Below are 16938 nucleotides of genomic sequence, written 5' to 3'. Positions count from 1 at the left end.
AAGTGCAGTTTTAACCACATCTGTTTTTCTACACGATAAAGAAATGCTGCTGTAATGAACTGAAGAAATCTGTCAGGACAACAGATACTGTGGACCAGCTGTTAAAAAAAAAGGAAACTGCAATAGTAGATAGAAAAAAGAAAACAGAATTTTCTTTAAGGGTTTATATATTTGTTGGTTACTTTGTCTTTTCATTAGGGAAAAACTACCAAACTTGTGAAAGTTCATATTTTGCCGTCGAGCGGGCCAGATTGGAGTCTTTGCCAGGCCAACTCGGCATTACAAGGTAAATGCCGCCTACATGTGAAGTCTACTAACTTAGGATTTAGGTAGTGGGGCTTCAAACATGGTTCAGGTATGAAGATGTCAGCATGACACCCTCTTCCGTCACAGCAAACCAAATGGACTCGGACAAAGTTCACTCCAAACGCAAACTCAATATTATAAGAAACAATTTATTAATAATCATAAATTGCAGGGGAGAAAAAAAAAACATTAATTCCATTTTTTCATCATAACATCTTAGGATAAAAGCACCAACATCAAACAGTAACAATGTTTCCATGAAAAACCGAGGGCCTTTTGGAAAGTAGGTTTGCCATTATTGCACCTCAAACCTGCCCTGGCTTCACCAATCAGAGAGCACTATACACATCCTGTAGGTCACGCGTGTCCTTGAAGGTTACCCCCAATTCAACGAGGGATTCAAACAAGACACCGAACCTCCTCCTTAGAGACGCAAATCTAGACAGAGGCATTTGTGAGATGAGGAAGATGCTGAAAGTTGTAGCCATTTCACAGCTTCTCGAGATCAGATCGCTCATAAAGCTCGGACTGATTGTCGGGGGTTGGGGTGTACGTGCCAGCAGGACTGCATCTGAGGAGATCTGATGAGGGCAGCTGATACATTTTTACCTTGAAATACACTGACTGAATGGTGGCCCTGGTCCTGAGTTGGGTCGTAGAGGGACTTTGTCATGCCACCTGAAGGTAAATTAACATAAGATGCAGCAGATTACGAAACTTGTTCTTTCAAGCAGTGTGGGGAGTTCCTGAGTTAAGACCTTTGGCAGGATTTCGAGTAAACAGCCTTGACTGCAAAGCTCTCAAAGATTATCTACGAATAATGTACCAGGATGCAGTATCATGCAGAACTGCACAGCTTTAAAGCCAAATCACACCCCAGAAATACATTTAAAAACTATAAAACTGCTTAAAATCTGTATGTAATGAATGGAATCCCTGCCACCTTCCTCAAAGTGCTCTGACAGGCACGTACACCCCCCTCCGCCCGCCGGTGTCCCTCCAGATTAAAGATTGAAAGGTTAGACTGGGCTGTGAGAAAAGCCACCAGGTGAGCTTGTGTGTAAGATTCTTAAACCATAAAACCCTGCAGCACAACAGGAGGAGTAGTATTCATCAATAGCTGCGATTTTCCTTGTTTTAAGTGAAGGAGAGCACCGTGCTGTCTGACTAGTAGTATTAAAAACTGACAAATCTGAAGACACAATCAAAAGCATAACATGTGACTGCAATCGTATCAAACACCAAGAATAAGAAAATCAAAACGCCATCAACAATAATTACAAAACACCTCTCAGTGCTGGTAACAAATGGACTAGTCTAATTCTAAAATGACTTTTTCTCTTCACTTGCACACAAGTGCACGGGACACGGTTTTATTTTTCTATAAAGCTTTGATTATTACACTAATATTCCCTTAGATATGCGCTGGCAAGTGAAAAATTAAAAAAACAAACACAAAAACACACACGTACAAACTGAGCTTTAGTGTAATCCCACTATCAGAGGAAAAAAGGAAGCCTGTCTGATCTCACACACACACACACACACTAAGACAAGTGTTTCACATCAGCTCACGCGGCGAGGTACGGCCTCGTCAGTAAGACGTCTACAGGCGGTGTGTGTAAAGAGGCTGATGCGCAGTTCTGTATGCACCAGTGAAGATTTCGATTGTAAAGTCTGAACTGCCCTCGCTTGGAAACAGAAGCACCATTTTTCCTGCAGAATCTGGGTTGGTAAAAAAAAATTCAACACCAAAAACAAACCAAAAAACAACAACAACAAATCAAAGAAGTGAAAATACCTGAAAAAAGTGATAACAGTTCTAGTACTGGAATCTGGTGGCGTTCGAGCCGCCGCACCTTTGTGTAATAAACACACAGCCTCTGAGTTTGTGGCTGCGGGGTGTGTGTGTGTGTGTTTGTTTTCAGGTGCTGATGTGCAGCCATGTTAAGGTCCTCTGGTGGCAATGCTTTGCTCTGCTTCAAGCCTCCTGTTACAGGGTGAATTTAAGGGTCACAATGCCAGCACCAAATCACCCCTTTCACATATATATGTATATATATTTATATACTTATATATATTTATATAGACTGTATATAGTTACTTATTTTATATACTTTTCTGTTTATGACAGAGATGTACAATTAAAGAAAACTTATGTACAAAAACAGTGTGTCTTGTTCACCAACAGCGGGCCGATGTATGTTTAAAACATTAATAGGGGCCCCCGTGGCCGTCGCTCGGACCCCGAGCCGGCTGCACGAGAGCACTTTCATCCAAAGGTGGCGTCTACAGTTGTACAAGATGCATTGAAAGAACGAGACAATAGCATATTAAATATGAGAAAGGAAATGCCAAAAAACGGCTTTACAAATGTCCCTGTGTACAGCACCAAGTACTCGACTTGTTTTTGATGTTTTCATTACAGAATAAATAAGATCAGGCATAGTCCAAACTTAGCACCATTGTTTTCAGACTGTGAGTCAAGTACACACACACACACTAATGTATTCTACAATGTCAACACAATTCAGGATTTAGGAAAAAAAAAAAAAAAGGCAAATGGAAAGACCGACAGCATAAATATAATCATCTAAATTATCCACAACTATACAGTCAGAGAATGAATCACATTCACAGTACAAACATCGTTTACAAAAACAAATTACACCGTTTTTTTAAAAAGCAAACACAGGTGTGAAAGAAGTCCAGTAGTTTGTTGTGGTTATGGTCAACTATGTTTTCCCAGTGTGTGAGGATTTGCATGCATGACTGTGTGCGTGTATTTAAACTAAACGCAGTAAAATTTCACATATCAGTCCACTTACATTTAAACCTGCCTTTCTTAACAGCACGGATAAATATGAATGCATGGGTCTCTACTGTTAAGCTTCGCTTACAAAGAGGAATATTTCTGTTGCCGTTTGTGCGACTTCACAACCCGACGGGAAAGAAACAGTTAATAAATACACACAAACTCACTGAACTCTGTTGTTCTTGGACACGTGGATTCAGCTGTTTGCTGAGCCTTAACAGAGCAGCCACAGTGACGAGTGGCTGAAGAGCACCATTTCTTTTCTTCTTTTTTTTTTTTAAACAAACGTTAAATGTACTCGGCGCTGCGTTGCATTACTGACACCCAAAGGCATGTTATTAATTTACCTTATCCTCAAAATAAGGCCAAAATCAACATCCGCAGATGTTTTCCTCATTCCTCTCATCCTTCGAGAGATTTGTCTGATTATTGCTAACATTAAATATCTGACATTAGCAGAAAAACAGAAACGACTTAACTTTAAGCAAATAGCTACAAAATATTTAGTATTTTTTGAGACAGAAGGAGTCAGAGCAAACCAAACAGACACAATCTAATTTATTATTTGGCTTTGAATTAAGCACCAACAACTCATTGCAGTTTGTCACGAATTTAAATATGAAAACACAGTAAATAATGAACATGGCAGGGGTGCCAACTAACACAAGCAAGGGCTTGTACATCTTCTGCTACGTGAGCTTAATATCCAGTGCGAAGTTAGACCAAAATACAAAGCTCCTCATTTTGTTACGCAACCAAATATATTGCAGCAAATACAGAATTTCACCGAGGGAGGAAATAACGCATGCACGCAAAAGCAAAGGTCCTTGACGTCTGAGCAGAGTTCAGTGAACTGGCTCTGTGTGTCTGTGTGCGTGACTCGTGAAGTGAAACTTTGGGGGGGGGGGGGGGGGGGGAGTAGACCCTGGTTTATCCTGTCGTTAAATGATAATTCTTTTTTTTTTTTTTCTGATTTTGCTGGATCCCGGTCGCTATAATTGGCACCAGAACAAAGAAACTACATATGAACAGATTAGATAGCACCTTAATGTCAAACACGATATTTAAGTTCACTCAGAGCTGGACAACACTACTCCACACACAAACATGACCAGTACCTATGAATTCTGCTCAGGGTGACCATAGTGGTGGTTAGTGTGTGTGTGTGTGTGTGTGTGTGTGTGTGTGTGTGTGTGTGTGTGTGTGTGTGAGAGAGAGACAAAGATCCCAGTACAGAAGCCGGTCTTGGAGGCGATTGGGTAGTGCAGAGTTTGAAGCACCAGTGAATGAGGAGAGTGCCTTGGTCCACACCTGGACATTTGCATAGTTTATTTAATGTTGAGGTAGTTTTCATCAATTACCTGAAACATTCAAAGACAGACGAGGACATCATGAGTGATTCTAAGGCTTCCAGAAATAACACAGCAAAAAACACAGACAGCTGATTGAGCATTGAGCCTTTACTTTTAATCTAACACCTACTTCTCTTACCTTGTTCAGTCAGACAAACAGCTTGCAGAAGCACATGGAAAACAGGCATCCTGTCTCTCTCACTCCCTACCAGCCTCTCTCGCTCACCCTCTATCCACCCTCAGATTGTTCTCCGCCCTTCCCCTCTCCTCGCCCTTCCCCTCAGCCCCAAACCCTATCTAGGTCGGGAGCTGGGGAGCTGGGAGGTGGTGTAGGTACCATGCATGCTCTGAGTCCTCCACATGCTCCCAGCACCACCAGAACTGCTGGTCGGTGGCGGAGGGGGCAGACGGGGGGAGTAGTGCACTGCAAATGGACGAGAGGAGGAGGCAGAGGAGGCTGAGAGAGAGGAAGAGGAAAGGGATGCAGCAGCAGAGACAGAAGCAGCAGAGGTAGAGGATGAGATGGAGAGGGATGATTGTGCTCTCTGATGGTGGAGAGAGGAGAGGGACAGACGCGAGGAGTGGAGGGAGTCTGATCGAGAAGATGCTGGGGAGTCAGAGTGCGTGGATGTCGACGAGGAGGGGACGCTATGCAGGGGTGGAGGAGGGGGCAGGGAGAGCGTGGGAGGAGAGGGGCTATGCAGGACTGACTGCGTGCGGCTGTGCTGGGCCTGGGATAACGAGAGGGGCATAGGCGAGGACACGGGCGCCAGGCGCGTGGAGGCTGGCTGGGGAGTGGTGTGTTGCTGGGTTTGGGAGGAGGTAGAGGAAGAGGAGGAGGGGAGACTGAGCAGAGAGTTGAGGCCTCCTGAGGTGGGGAGCGTTGCCCCAAACTGATGGGAGGACACTGAGGGAACCACGTGGTGAAATATACCTGCAAATCATACAGCAGAAATGGAGGGAGGAGGAGGAGGAGGGCGAGAGAGTGGAGACAAGAGAGAGCCGTGGCAAAAAGAGCAGGGGGGGGGGGACAGAGAGAGAAGCAAGGGCTGAGCCAGGTTGTGCAAAGCGCCAAGCAAGTCTGAGACAAGCACATAGAGAGCAAACAGAGTCAGTCCACTGGAAATGTAACGGAGCCAATTCAGCGCAGCCAGCGTAACGCTGCAGGAAGTGAAATGACTCTGATGCACTAACACACCCGGGGAAAACGCATGCGCAACAACGTGACCTCCATGAAATCAAACAGTCACTCGCGCTTTGTTATTAATGATTTCAACGAAAGTTTTGTGAAAAATGGCACATTTTCCGAGGGTGTCTCCAACTGCATCACCTAAGCGGCCAGTCCACGTCAAAGCAGGGCAGCACAGAGAGTCAGTCGAGAACACTTACCTGGCTCTTTCTCTTGCACGATTCGATATCAAGATGACCCCAAATACACAACCAAGCCCTCCCTCCAACTATTCGCTAATCCCTAGATAACATTGGCTATTAATCAGTCGTGCTCACCTCCAGCTGCTCCCCCTGCCAACCCAGCACTGGAGAAGCTTCCTAGGGCAGAGTGTCCGTTGACAAGCCGAGGGGTCCCAGTCACCGTGGATCCACCAGTCTGGGCCCCAAACAAAGATTGCAAGACTGAGGTTCCTCCAAGTGGGAACTGGGCCCCCAGGTACTGCCCCACAGACGACCCAGTGCTCGAGGAAACAGCTACAGGACTGCCTCCCACTTTCCCACTAAGAATGCCTCCTCCACTGCTGGCGGCAGCAGAAATGAAGAGGTTCTGACTGGCCAGATTGCCGCTGTTCTTCAGCTCCCAGTCACGGGAGGCCTTCTGCTTCTGGAGGGTCTGGCGCTGGTCTGAATTGCTTCCTCCTTGAGCACCACCAGCACTGCTGCTTCCACCCCTGGTGCTTGCCTCCTGACTGAGGAAAGGGTTTGGATTGCTGTAGCTGGACTCTCCATCGCTCCCTTTCCTCACCTGCTGCTGTTTGTGGTCAGAATCTGAGTCTGTGCCCCGACCCGAACCCCCGATGCCAAACGGAGAGCCCCCCTGTCTCAGGTCAGAGTTGGGTTGTTTGGGATCAGAAATGGGTGAAAAGGTGGATTTCCATTTGCTGGTAGAGGACAAAGATGACGATGAGGAGGCTTCACTGCCGGTGCTGTTACCACTGCTGCTTCCTGATTTTCTCCCTAGTGGAGGAGAAAGGAAAAAAACAAACAAACACACAGCTCTCATCTAGCAGAAAGGCAGAAAATGATGATGATTATTTCTTAATGTATTCATTTTCTACCTCGTTCACCATCTCCGAGTCTACCAGATCCATCTCTGCTCTCCAACGATATAGTGGCTATTTTTCTTTCAATTCTGCAAAAACAAACAAAAATCGAAATCAAAATAAGCAGTAACAATATTATAAATATATGAAATTTGCAACAGAGCTGACTGAGTCATATTTATAACGGTACAACTTGTGATTAAATAAAAGCACAAACAGGAAATGCTGAATCACACGGTTATTCAGCAAGGACATTTAAATGACTTCCGATCGATGAAGACGCCATCATAAGCTTCATATTACCGAGAACTGGAGCTGTCAACAGGATAACCCGAGTCCTCATCGTCTGAGCTGGGTGCTGTGGAATATCGACCCGTGCCGTTCATCTCCAGGGGGCGCTCTCTCTTCAAGACGGGAGGTTGGTCTAGGTCAGGCCCAACGGGGCTGCGGCTTGATTGCTCTGGAGAGGAGATGGCAGAGATCTCCAGAGGTTGGTTGATGTTGTTCACCTGTTGGCAAAAATAATCACAGTTTACAGTGACGCTGGCGACATCTGTGAAAAACAAAACAGACGGATGGTTACGCTGGAGCAGCAGGTTGTCTGTACGATGGCTAAAGAGGATGTGGCACTGTTATTACGCTATTATTACATTTGTTGTACAGTTTCAAGGTCATGCCGCAAAGTGTGCCTCTATTGAACTTTTAAGACTGATGAATTAGCAGGAGCCTTTAAAACTGCTTATAATATTGAGTATATACTTAATATAGTACAATACTCATAATGTAACTTCAAAGAATCTCATATATGCTCTTTCGTCTCCAGTGCTCACCATGGAGTTGATATTGAGTGGCGATCCTGAGGAGTGGTTGCTGGAGCTGAGCCCAGGGAATGATCTTCTCTTTGGGGATCCACTGGCCATAACAGGCCCTGGGTTGCCACGTTTCCGTCTCCCCCGCTTGCGTCCCTCTTGAGAGCAGAGGCTGTGAGAGGAGTGCGATGACGACGTATGTGTGGGTGTGTGAGCGTGCTGCGTGCTGGGCGATTGGTGGTGGTGGTTTCCATGGTTACTGTGGTATCCCTGCTTGGCCGGGTTGCCGGTGTGGTGGTGGAGGCGAGATCCTCCGGCTGCGCTGCCCCCGCTGCCTGACGAAGAGGAAGACGAGGATGAAGAAGAAGAGGAGGAGAAAAAGATCCTCCTTCGCAGTTCACTCTCCTGGGCTTCTGCGTCCGATTCACCTCCTTGGCCCTCCGGTCCATCTTCTGGAACAATCCTCGGGGGTCCGTCGGCATACTGGAGCACCCCCCCAGTGCTGAGAGGGGGGCTCTGGGTCGGACCGCCTCGGCCCATTGTTAAAGTGTTGCTGTGTGGAGGTGGTGAAGAAGTGCCATTATGGTCCTCGGGGTGCAGACCTCCATTCATCATGCTGGAGATGGATGAATATCCTAACAAAGACCAAACAGTTCATGAAGCTTCACAGGAAGATCAGACTAATATAAAACAGCCTCAATTCACATATTTAACCTTAAGTAAGCAGCAGTAAGTTTTTTCCCAGAGGAATTTTTAGCAACACCCCAAGGAATATACTCACCCATTTTTAAAGCTGTAATAAAATAAAACCAGCTTTTTTTCTTTGCAAGGGGTTTATTTTGGTAATTATGCTTTATTTGTGAAACGGACAAAAATAATTGGAAAATGCATATTATTCCATGAAATCAGCAAAAACAGAATCATCCCCTTTACTGTATGTTGTGACCATGTTTACACTGCATAGTCAGAGGCTTACTTACTTAATCCAGGCAAAACCCTGACTATAGTAGAAACTCTGAAAGTCACAAGTGAAAAATAGGCGAAGAGTCCATCCTTACCATTGGTCTGACCGGTCTGTGACACAGGACTCGGAGTACTTCTCTGAAATCATGAATGCAGAGAATTTATCATTGTGAAATCTGAAGGTATTATAGATTTATTTTGAACTTTAGACAATTACATTAAATAATTGACTAGATAAAAACCTAACCTACACATCTTAATCTTTAAACATAATATTTTTATCGTGTAGCGTGGCTTCACGAGAGGTGGATCAGTGATGTACTATAGGAAAAGTCAGCACACTCACCAGTCTCTCAGCACGACTGGGTAGCACCACACTGGCCAGTGGGATGCTAACTGGTAATTTACTTGGGTGAACAGTGCTCAGTGGGATACTAATAGGAAGGCTTGTAATGCTGTTGTCTCCCTGAACAGATGGACTCCTCTCTTTAATGCCCTGTGTCACAGCACAAATGGGAAAATTACAGCAGTGAAAGACTCAAGGTGTGCTTGCAAATAAATCACAGTGAAAATGACACAGGGAAAGATGAAAATTCACCCTCTCTGAGCTTTTGAGATTATTCTGAGCATCACATCCGTTGGGAGAGGGGCAGTTCTGTTTGGCTCCAAGTGGAGAGTTAACACCACCCAGATCCCTAAAAAGATAAATGATGCTTTAGGATTCAATCTGCAAACAGCAGAAATAAAAATGTTCATACATGTTTGTAGTAGGAACAAACCTATGTGTGGTCAGCCCTGGACCTCTTAAGTGAGCAGAGGCAGTAGGATCCTGGTTAAGGTGCCTACGCAAGGCAATCTTGGCAGGGGAGAAGCGCGTGTAGTCAGGAAGAGCATGAGAGAAGCTTTGCTGCCTCTGTCGGGCATCAGGGGTGGCAGCCACTAATTCATGGTCCGGAGATATGGGCAGGTACCGAGAAAGAAGCTCACCCTTGGAGTTAACCCGGTCAAAACAAGGTGAGCTGGTGCCGTTGATAGTAAACTCTGGGCTAACACCGTTGAGAACTGGGGCTGTAGACAGGCCGAGCTTAGAAGAGTCCACGTCTGTGGAAGCGCGAGATTCCAGGTTTTTTCTATACGGGGAACTTTCGCCAGGGCTGTAGGATTTCAGCTGAAGTAGCTCCTGCTGCCTTTGACTTTTCTCCAGCTCCACAATGCTTATCTACAAACAGACACCAGGGGGAACTATTACACAGGTAAACAGGCTATACCGATGTTAAAATATTGGAAAATGTTTGTCACAATAGCTCATACACTCTTCCTGAAAACCACAGAGCAGTGAGGTGGATTAAAGGGTGGCGAGATGATAGAGGTAGAGGGGCACGCATCAGAAAAGAGAGACCAAAACACCTGGATATAGATCCAACAATCTGAAGATGTCAGCTGTGTACCTGCAACTCCAAGCAATGTCTCTGCTTCTCGGAGATCTGTTTGCGCAGGGCCTGCTTCTCTTTCAACAAACTCTCCAGACACAAAGAGCCCCAGTCCAGCTTCAACTCCTCACATCGAGACTTCAGCTGAAAAATAACAAGTTACTGTTACTCACTCTCTCTCTCCCATAACGCCGCCAGCCTGTTCGTCCAGCATTGCGCAAAAGTTAAACAGCAGGTACGATGACAGGTGAGAACCGCTGGAGACAATGCTGTAATTAAGGGCTGGAGGATCTGAAGCCTCACCAGCAGCAAGCTGTGGTCTCTCAGCAAAGCCATATCTCTCTCAAGCTGCTTGGTTTGCTCCTTCAGCTGAAGGTTATGGGCTGATATCTCCTTCTGGGCCTGAAGGAGGTCCTCCACAGTCAGGGCTTTTACTCCCAGCTGTTCAGCACACACAAAAAAAACAACACATTTTTATCAGTTGCTTTACTAGCGTGATGCTTAAAAGAATTGTGTCTAAGTGAGTCTTTGCAGACCTCTACTGGCTGAAGAGCTTTCCCTGCTGCAGTAATGTCAAAGTGCATTTTACATTCTAAGTGCTCATATACAGTCACACCTGATGCAGGTGTGCATCCACCCCCTGTTCCTTTTTTCTTTTTTTAAACTGAATTTTTATTATAATTTACAACATTGCAACTTGTACTTGTCAATGTTCACAAATAGGACAGTTACAGGAACCGCAATGCAGAAATACAGATTAAAATAAGAACTGCAATTAGGAAGCACAAAATAAAACTGGGAAGCAAAACAAAACCCAAGCAAGCAAGCAAGCAAACAAACAAACAAACAACAAAAAGCCCCAAAAACTTTATGTAATATTAAATAACATGTGACAATCTTAGCCATAAATGAACAAAACGAAACAGACCTATGCTAAATAATTGAAACAGTAAAGCATGTATGGGTCGCCAACGCTCAGCAAACAATTCTCTGAATCCGCAGAGCATATGTTATTTCCTCCATTTGGTAAATTTCTCTTACTTTATCAATCCACATATTATATGAAGGTGGGTCAAGATTCAGCCATTTAATAGTAATACACTTTAGTGCTGCTGTAAGCAAGATTCTTAAGAGATACTTTTTATTGTTTCCCGCAAAACCATTTGGTAATACTCCTAAAATGGCTAGCTGTTGGTATTTTGTTAATGGTTGTTGGAAAACTGTGTTGAGAACTTTAAATATGCCATTCCAAAATGAGCAGATTTTTGGGCATGACCAGAATATATGTGAGTGGGTTCCTAAAGAAGTACCACAATTTCACCTGCAGGTGTCAGGATTTGTAGGCTTCGTTTTGGCAATTATCTCTGGGGTTCTAAAATATCTCATGACCACCTTCCCAGGTGTCCTCTGAGATTTGAGTGCCAGTCTCAGCTTCCCACCTTGCCTTAATATCCAAAGTTGCACTTGTATTGAAACTCATAAATGCGTTATAAAAATTGCTGATTAATTTTGGGGAGGAATTACTTTGAAATATTTTTAGAAATATTTCCTCAATGGGTGAGGGCTCCAAAACTTGCCTCCATTCTTTATGTTTTGTCAAAAAACTTCTTAGCTGCAGAAATCTATAAAAGTCAGGGGTCTCATCTGAGCTGCCCAGAAATAATTTTTCAGATTTGGAACAGCCAATCCCCCCGGCAGTTTTGACAGTTTTAATGTTTGGAACTTGATCCTTGGGCGTTTGCCTTGCCATATAGTTTGGTTTATCTAAATTATCAAATGTAGAGTTGGGAATGTTAATAGGCAGCATTTGAAAAAGGGATAGAAGTCTTGGCAATACATTCATACGTATGCTCTCAATCCGACCCAAGAAAGACAGAGGCAGGACTGTCCATCTCTCTAAATCTTTTTTTATTTTTGCAACTATAACTTCATAATTTACTTTAAACAAGTCTGATAATGAGTGAGGAATTTGAATTCCTAAATACTTGATACCTTCGTTTGGCCATTTAAAGCCACATCGCTCCTTGAATGTTCGTGAAATGCTTCCTCCTATATCCATTGCCAATGTTTTGTCAATATTAACTTTGTAACCAGAGAGGTAACTGTATGTACTAATAATTTCTTTTAAATGAGGTACACTGACTGCAGGATTTGAAATGTGTAAAAGTACATCGTCTGCATAGATGGACAATTTATGCTGTTCTCCATTAATTGAAAGGCCCTGAATTTAATGTTCATCTCTAATTAACTGCACCAAAGGCTCAATACTTATATCAAACAGCAGGGGTGACAGTGGGCATCCTTGTCTTCACCCACGTTCCAGTGGAAATCTGGCTGATATTGTTCCATTTACCCGTACAGCCGCCATTGGGTTGGAATAAAGAATCTGTATCCACTTAATTAAGTTTGGCCCAAATTTGAATCTTTCAAGTGTATGGCCCAAGTACTGCCAGGAAAGCCTGTCGAATGCTTTTTGAGCATCTAGAGACAGAATCATTGTTTCTTCTTGTTTAGTCTTGTACAAGGACATTAAGTTCAACAATCTACGAACATTGTCCCCATAGTGCCTTCCTGCAATGAACCTCGTTTGATCTGGATTTATAACATGTGTAATAATTTTACTAACTCTTTTGGCTAAAATCGTGGTGACAATGTGCAAATCAGTATTAAGTAATGAGATTGGCCTGTATGATTGACAATTTGTGGGGTCCTTGCCCTCTTTATGGATTACGACAATTACTACAATTGTAGTCCCATCTCCAGAGCGCAGGGGTAAGCTTTCAGTAATAAGGGTGCGACTTTGTCCTTAAGTTTTTTATAAAATTCGTTAATAAAACCATCAGGGCCAGGACTTTTTTTAGTTTTAAGGTTTGAAATCACCTGTAAAATTTCTTGTTCTCGAATTGGTTCATCTAACTCCTTTGCTACAGATTCTGGCAGTGTTTTTAAATTGATCTTTTCTAAGAAATCAGATAGTGTATTGTCATCTTTACATGCATCTGAATTTTTATATAATGACTCGAAAAAATTGGCAAAGCAACTTGCAATTTGATTTGGTTTAGTAATTAGGGTTTGATCTGACTTCAACTTTTGGACCATATTACAAGTTTGCTGTTTCCTGAGTCTTATTGCCAGCAATCTACTAGCCCTACTACCCTGTTCATAGTACTTTTGTTTAATGAATCTTAAATTGCCCTCAATTTTCTCGTTTATTAAACTATTAAGCTCACTACGTAACATTTGAAGATCGGAAAGCAAATTGGCCGTCTGTGCTTTTTTGTGTTGTTGCTCTAGGTGTTTTATTATGGCCTCCAATTCACACTGCCTAGCCTCTTTTCTTTTTTTCCTGGCACTTGCAAATGATATTATGCAACCTCTAATGTATGCCTTGGCGCAATCCCAGAGAGTTAAAGGCGATATCTCTGGAGTTGTATTCAACTCCAAGTAAGTATTTAGTTCAGTATGTATGAACTCACAAAACTGGCTATCATTTAGGAGTGAGGCATTTAATCGTCAAAGTTTTAGTTTTGGTGTCAATCCTAAGTCCCATGAGAATGATAACGGTGCATGGTCAGATAGTGTAATTGGTAAGATTTCAATATTGTCAATTCTATGCTCTTCTGTTTTAGAGGTAAAATGTCTATGCAAGTAAAAAGTATAATCTCTGACGCTAGGAAACCTATTTCTCCAGACATCAATTAGTCCCAGTTCAGTTGTTAAATGTTTTAGAGCTTTGCTCATTTGCAACGCATGGCTTTTAAAACTTGGTTGTTTATCCATATAAGGTGACAAGACGAAATTAAAATACCCTCCAAGCAATAAAACACCAGAATACTTTTGAAGTACTAGATTAGAAATTGTATGTATGAAATTTGGCTCATCCTCATTAGGGGCGTAGATATTGATGAGGGAAACCAGTACTCCATCAATAGAGCCGTTGACCATAATGTACCTCCCATGTGGGTCTCTATATGTAGTGAGTGGGGTGAAGTTTATCTGTCTGTGTACTCTTTTCCTGACAGATTTGTGAGATGAAGGAACGTCATCTCACAAATCTGTAGGAACTCTGTTTAAAAGTTTAAGATTGTCTTTGAGAGCAGATTGGTAACTTAAGTGCCTATTTTTGATGCAAATTAAGCTGGAATGTGCAGAGGCTCTGAAGTAAGCGTGTTCACTCCATCGCGCTCGCTAGCGCCCCCCCCCTGTTTCTTTTGACCATGTTTATCCTCAGGTGGGACAGAGACAGCATGAGTTTTAAGCTCGTCTACAATTCCCATCCGTTTGACAATCTGCAGTTTTTGAATATACATGCTATAAATGGTTGAATGAAGCATTTTCTGTAGATTTCTACTAACAAGTGTTACTGCATCAGGTGGGAGCAACATAGCATCACTTCTTACCTCATCCAATTTAGTCTGAAAGAGACCTTTGATCTTCTCCTTGTGAGACTGACAGACCAAATGGAGCTGCTCCGCCTGCCCTGATAGGTCCCTGTGTTTTTGCTAGAGTGAGTGGAAAGCAGATATAATAATATAAATGTATATACAGAATTTAGCGAGGTGAAGATGACCTCACTATGCAGTCTGTTGAGACAATAATTACCTTCTCTTGGTCTAAAAGTTGTTGCAGGTTGGAGCGGTACTGAGGAGTCTTCATGTAGGCCATAAACTGGAGGTATTGAATTTTGATATTGTCTGTAAAAGAAGATCAAAGTTGGAGACAGAAAGAGACGGACAGTTTAACAAATATGTTTGCTGTTGATTGGAGAACTGCAGAACTGTTGTTTTGTTTGCCTCTTCACGTTTTGGCCTCATTCTATAACGTGTGCCTAGAAATATTCTGACCCTGTGCACAAAAAAAAGTGCACATGCAAAAATGACTGCTGGAAATAATGAAACATGCACACCAGCTAATTTTCTTCTTGTCACAGTTTAAAATGTGGATGAGGCTCAACATGTTTGTTCGTTTGTTTATTTCTCGGCTCATATCAGTCTCTGGTGTTAGCTGGTCACGTAAAAGAACAACAAAGATGCAATAAATGCTGACGTGCAACTGAAGTTGAGGATGTGGAGAAAGCCCACCAACGCTTTTATTTTTTATTTTTAGTGTTCTGTGGTGAAATGGCTGCCACTTATTTCTGATTACTGTTCTTTTGTCAGAGACCACAGACAAAAACAATGATGGCATCAGAGTGAAACATGGCAGGTACCAGACTTAGAGAAAAGCTTATTTTCATTTGCACATTTACAACACAAGTATAATAATATCAAAGACCATTCATGCAAATCCTAAAAACTCAATTTTTCAAGGTATTAAATAAAAAAGGCGAACTGTGCAAAAGCAGAGCTTCTTTAGGAGCCCTCCACTCATCCTCAGTGGCGACCTTAAAGCTAAGTTCTTATAAAGTTCTTATGAAACCTTTCCCAGTTGGACGTTCAGTATCGTGAACTATTTTGACAAGATTAACATTTCAGTACAAAATCTGGTTCTCAAAAATAAATATTCTGTACTTCCAATACACCTCTGTATGTAGGTGTGTGCGGAGGCGGAGTCATAGCTATGAGTGGATGGCTCACGATGTGAATGTATTCACTGAAAAAGATCTCGTCCAAAACTTCAGCACAACGAGAATCATCCTAACCAGCAGGCAACACACAAAAGTCAGATCAAGTTCTCTTTTATTAAGTCTTTAGTTCACAACCACAAACAGAAGTGGCGTTAAAAAGCTTTATGCTTTGTTAAATTTCCTTATAGATCAATCACACCACACTTCCCAGAACGTCTGTCCATACTGATATATAAAAGCTGTTGCTTAAATCAGTAACCTGAATTTCATATAACCATGTGTATATCTGGTATGGTGCATGTGGTTTTTCAGCATCACAGTTTAAAAAAAATAAAAAATAAAAAATCAATCGGTGTCTTCATTAACTTACCTAGCAGTTTTTCCAAACCAGGGGGAGTTGGGCTCAGCAGAAGTTGACTAGGGGTATAGTGCTGGACCTTGGGAGGTAGCTGGTAGAAGGGATTCTGAGGTGGTCGGTATGCATCTGCACGCATAGTAATATTTTCATTAGTAACATCAATAAAAGTCCTGTTTAGGAAATAATACAGACAGCATATTGTGTGTGTGTGTGTGTGTGTGTGTGTGTGTGTGTGCGTGCACGCGTTAGCGCTCTTACCCTGAGGGGGTGCTGCAGAAAGGGTCTTGGCATGCAGCAAATCCAACGCACTCTGATTCTTCTTATTTTTCTTCTCAGCAGCTGGAGTAGCTTTCTTGGGTCGACCACGTTTCTTATTGTTCAGCTTGCGACCTTTGGCCAGGAGTCGCGTTCTTCTCGGTTTAGCGGAGGGCTTGACCACAGTCACCAAGCTAGGACGCTCCTCTTCACCACAGGAGTCCTGCTTTATTACACAAAGAGATAACAGTCACATAGAGAACACAGAGACCCGTCTCACAACGCTGACCAGATTGTCCGGGTTTAATTCTCATTCTTGTACCTTGTTTGGTTCCTTGGGTTTTGTAGGCGTGGTACTATTGCTTTTACTGTCCTTCTGCTGACGTCTTCTAGCTGCCTCTTGCTCCTCCTAACAGAAGATGAATCAATTTACTAGTCTGATCCAAAAAATGTAGTAAATACAGGGACTGTCAACACACTGAAGAAGAAGACTCACCCTGAGTTTAGGATTTTTGAGACTAGCAAAGTAGTTTTCAAGCTGGAAGATGAGAAAAAGGAAAATGTGGGTATTAGATTAAGAGTTCTTATTTACACGTTTGTAACAACACTTAAAGAATCAGGTGCATGCTCGTTTCACAGTTCTGACTGAAAAAAGCAAACGCACTAAATAATTAAATTTAGTACAATCGGTACATAAAATGTGTTTTGTGTCATCGCCAAATAAAACTTCATAAAGAGTGAGACGGAGAGGGAAAACGGCATCAGGTGGTGACAAGAAACACATCTGCATAATGAGACTGTCACAAGCATT

General features: G+C 42.8%; 1 protein-coding gene across 3 annotated transcripts in view; it reads right to left on the bottom strand.

The window, feature by feature from the left end:
- Window positions 1–435: 435 nt before the first annotated feature.
- Window positions 436–16938, bottom strand: part of dot1l (DOT1-like histone H3K79 methyltransferase) — a 28572-nt gene continuing 12069 nt past the window's right edge. The window contains exons 12-29 of one of the 3 annotated variants that reach the window (XM_004552728.4): window positions 16624–16665; window positions 16450–16536; window positions 16131–16353; window positions 15885–15998; window positions 14551–14642; window positions 14349–14450; window positions 10252–10389; window positions 9967–10092; window positions 9298–9737; window positions 9117–9213; window positions 8865–9014; window positions 8614–8656; window positions 7577–8190; window positions 7050–7255; window positions 6762–6835; window positions 5980–6660; window positions 4613–5407; window positions 436–4482 (exon numbers count right to left, since the gene is read on the bottom strand). In XM_004552728.4, coding sequence (XP_004552785.3) covers window positions 4767–5407; window positions 5980–6660; window positions 6762–6835; window positions 7050–7255; window positions 7577–8190; window positions 8614–8656; window positions 8865–9014; window positions 9117–9213; window positions 9298–9737; window positions 9967–10092; window positions 10252–10389; window positions 14349–14450; window positions 14551–14642; window positions 15885–15998; window positions 16131–16353; window positions 16450–16536; window positions 16624–16665 — 3870 coding nt within the window. In that variant the 3' untranslated portion in view covers window positions 436–4482; window positions 4613–4766. The remainder of the gene's footprint in view (window positions 4483–4612; window positions 5408–5979; window positions 6661–6761; window positions 6836–7049; window positions 7256–7576; window positions 8191–8613; window positions 8657–8864; window positions 9015–9116; window positions 9214–9297; window positions 9738–9966; window positions 10093–10251; window positions 10390–14348; window positions 14451–14550; window positions 14643–15884; window positions 15999–16130; window positions 16354–16449; window positions 16537–16623; window positions 16666–16938) is intronic. The other 2 variants (XM_004552729.4, XM_012919529.4) reach the window with 2 other exon arrangements.

Source organism: Maylandia zebra, linkage group LG23 (assembly GCF_041146795.1).
Source record: "Maylandia zebra isolate NMK-2024a linkage group LG23, Mzebra_GT3a, whole genome shotgun sequence".
NCBI classification, from domain to species: domain Eukaryota; kingdom Metazoa; phylum Chordata; class Actinopteri; order Cichliformes; family Cichlidae; genus Maylandia; species Maylandia zebra.
This window is presented reverse-complemented; position numbering and strand designations above follow the sequence as displayed.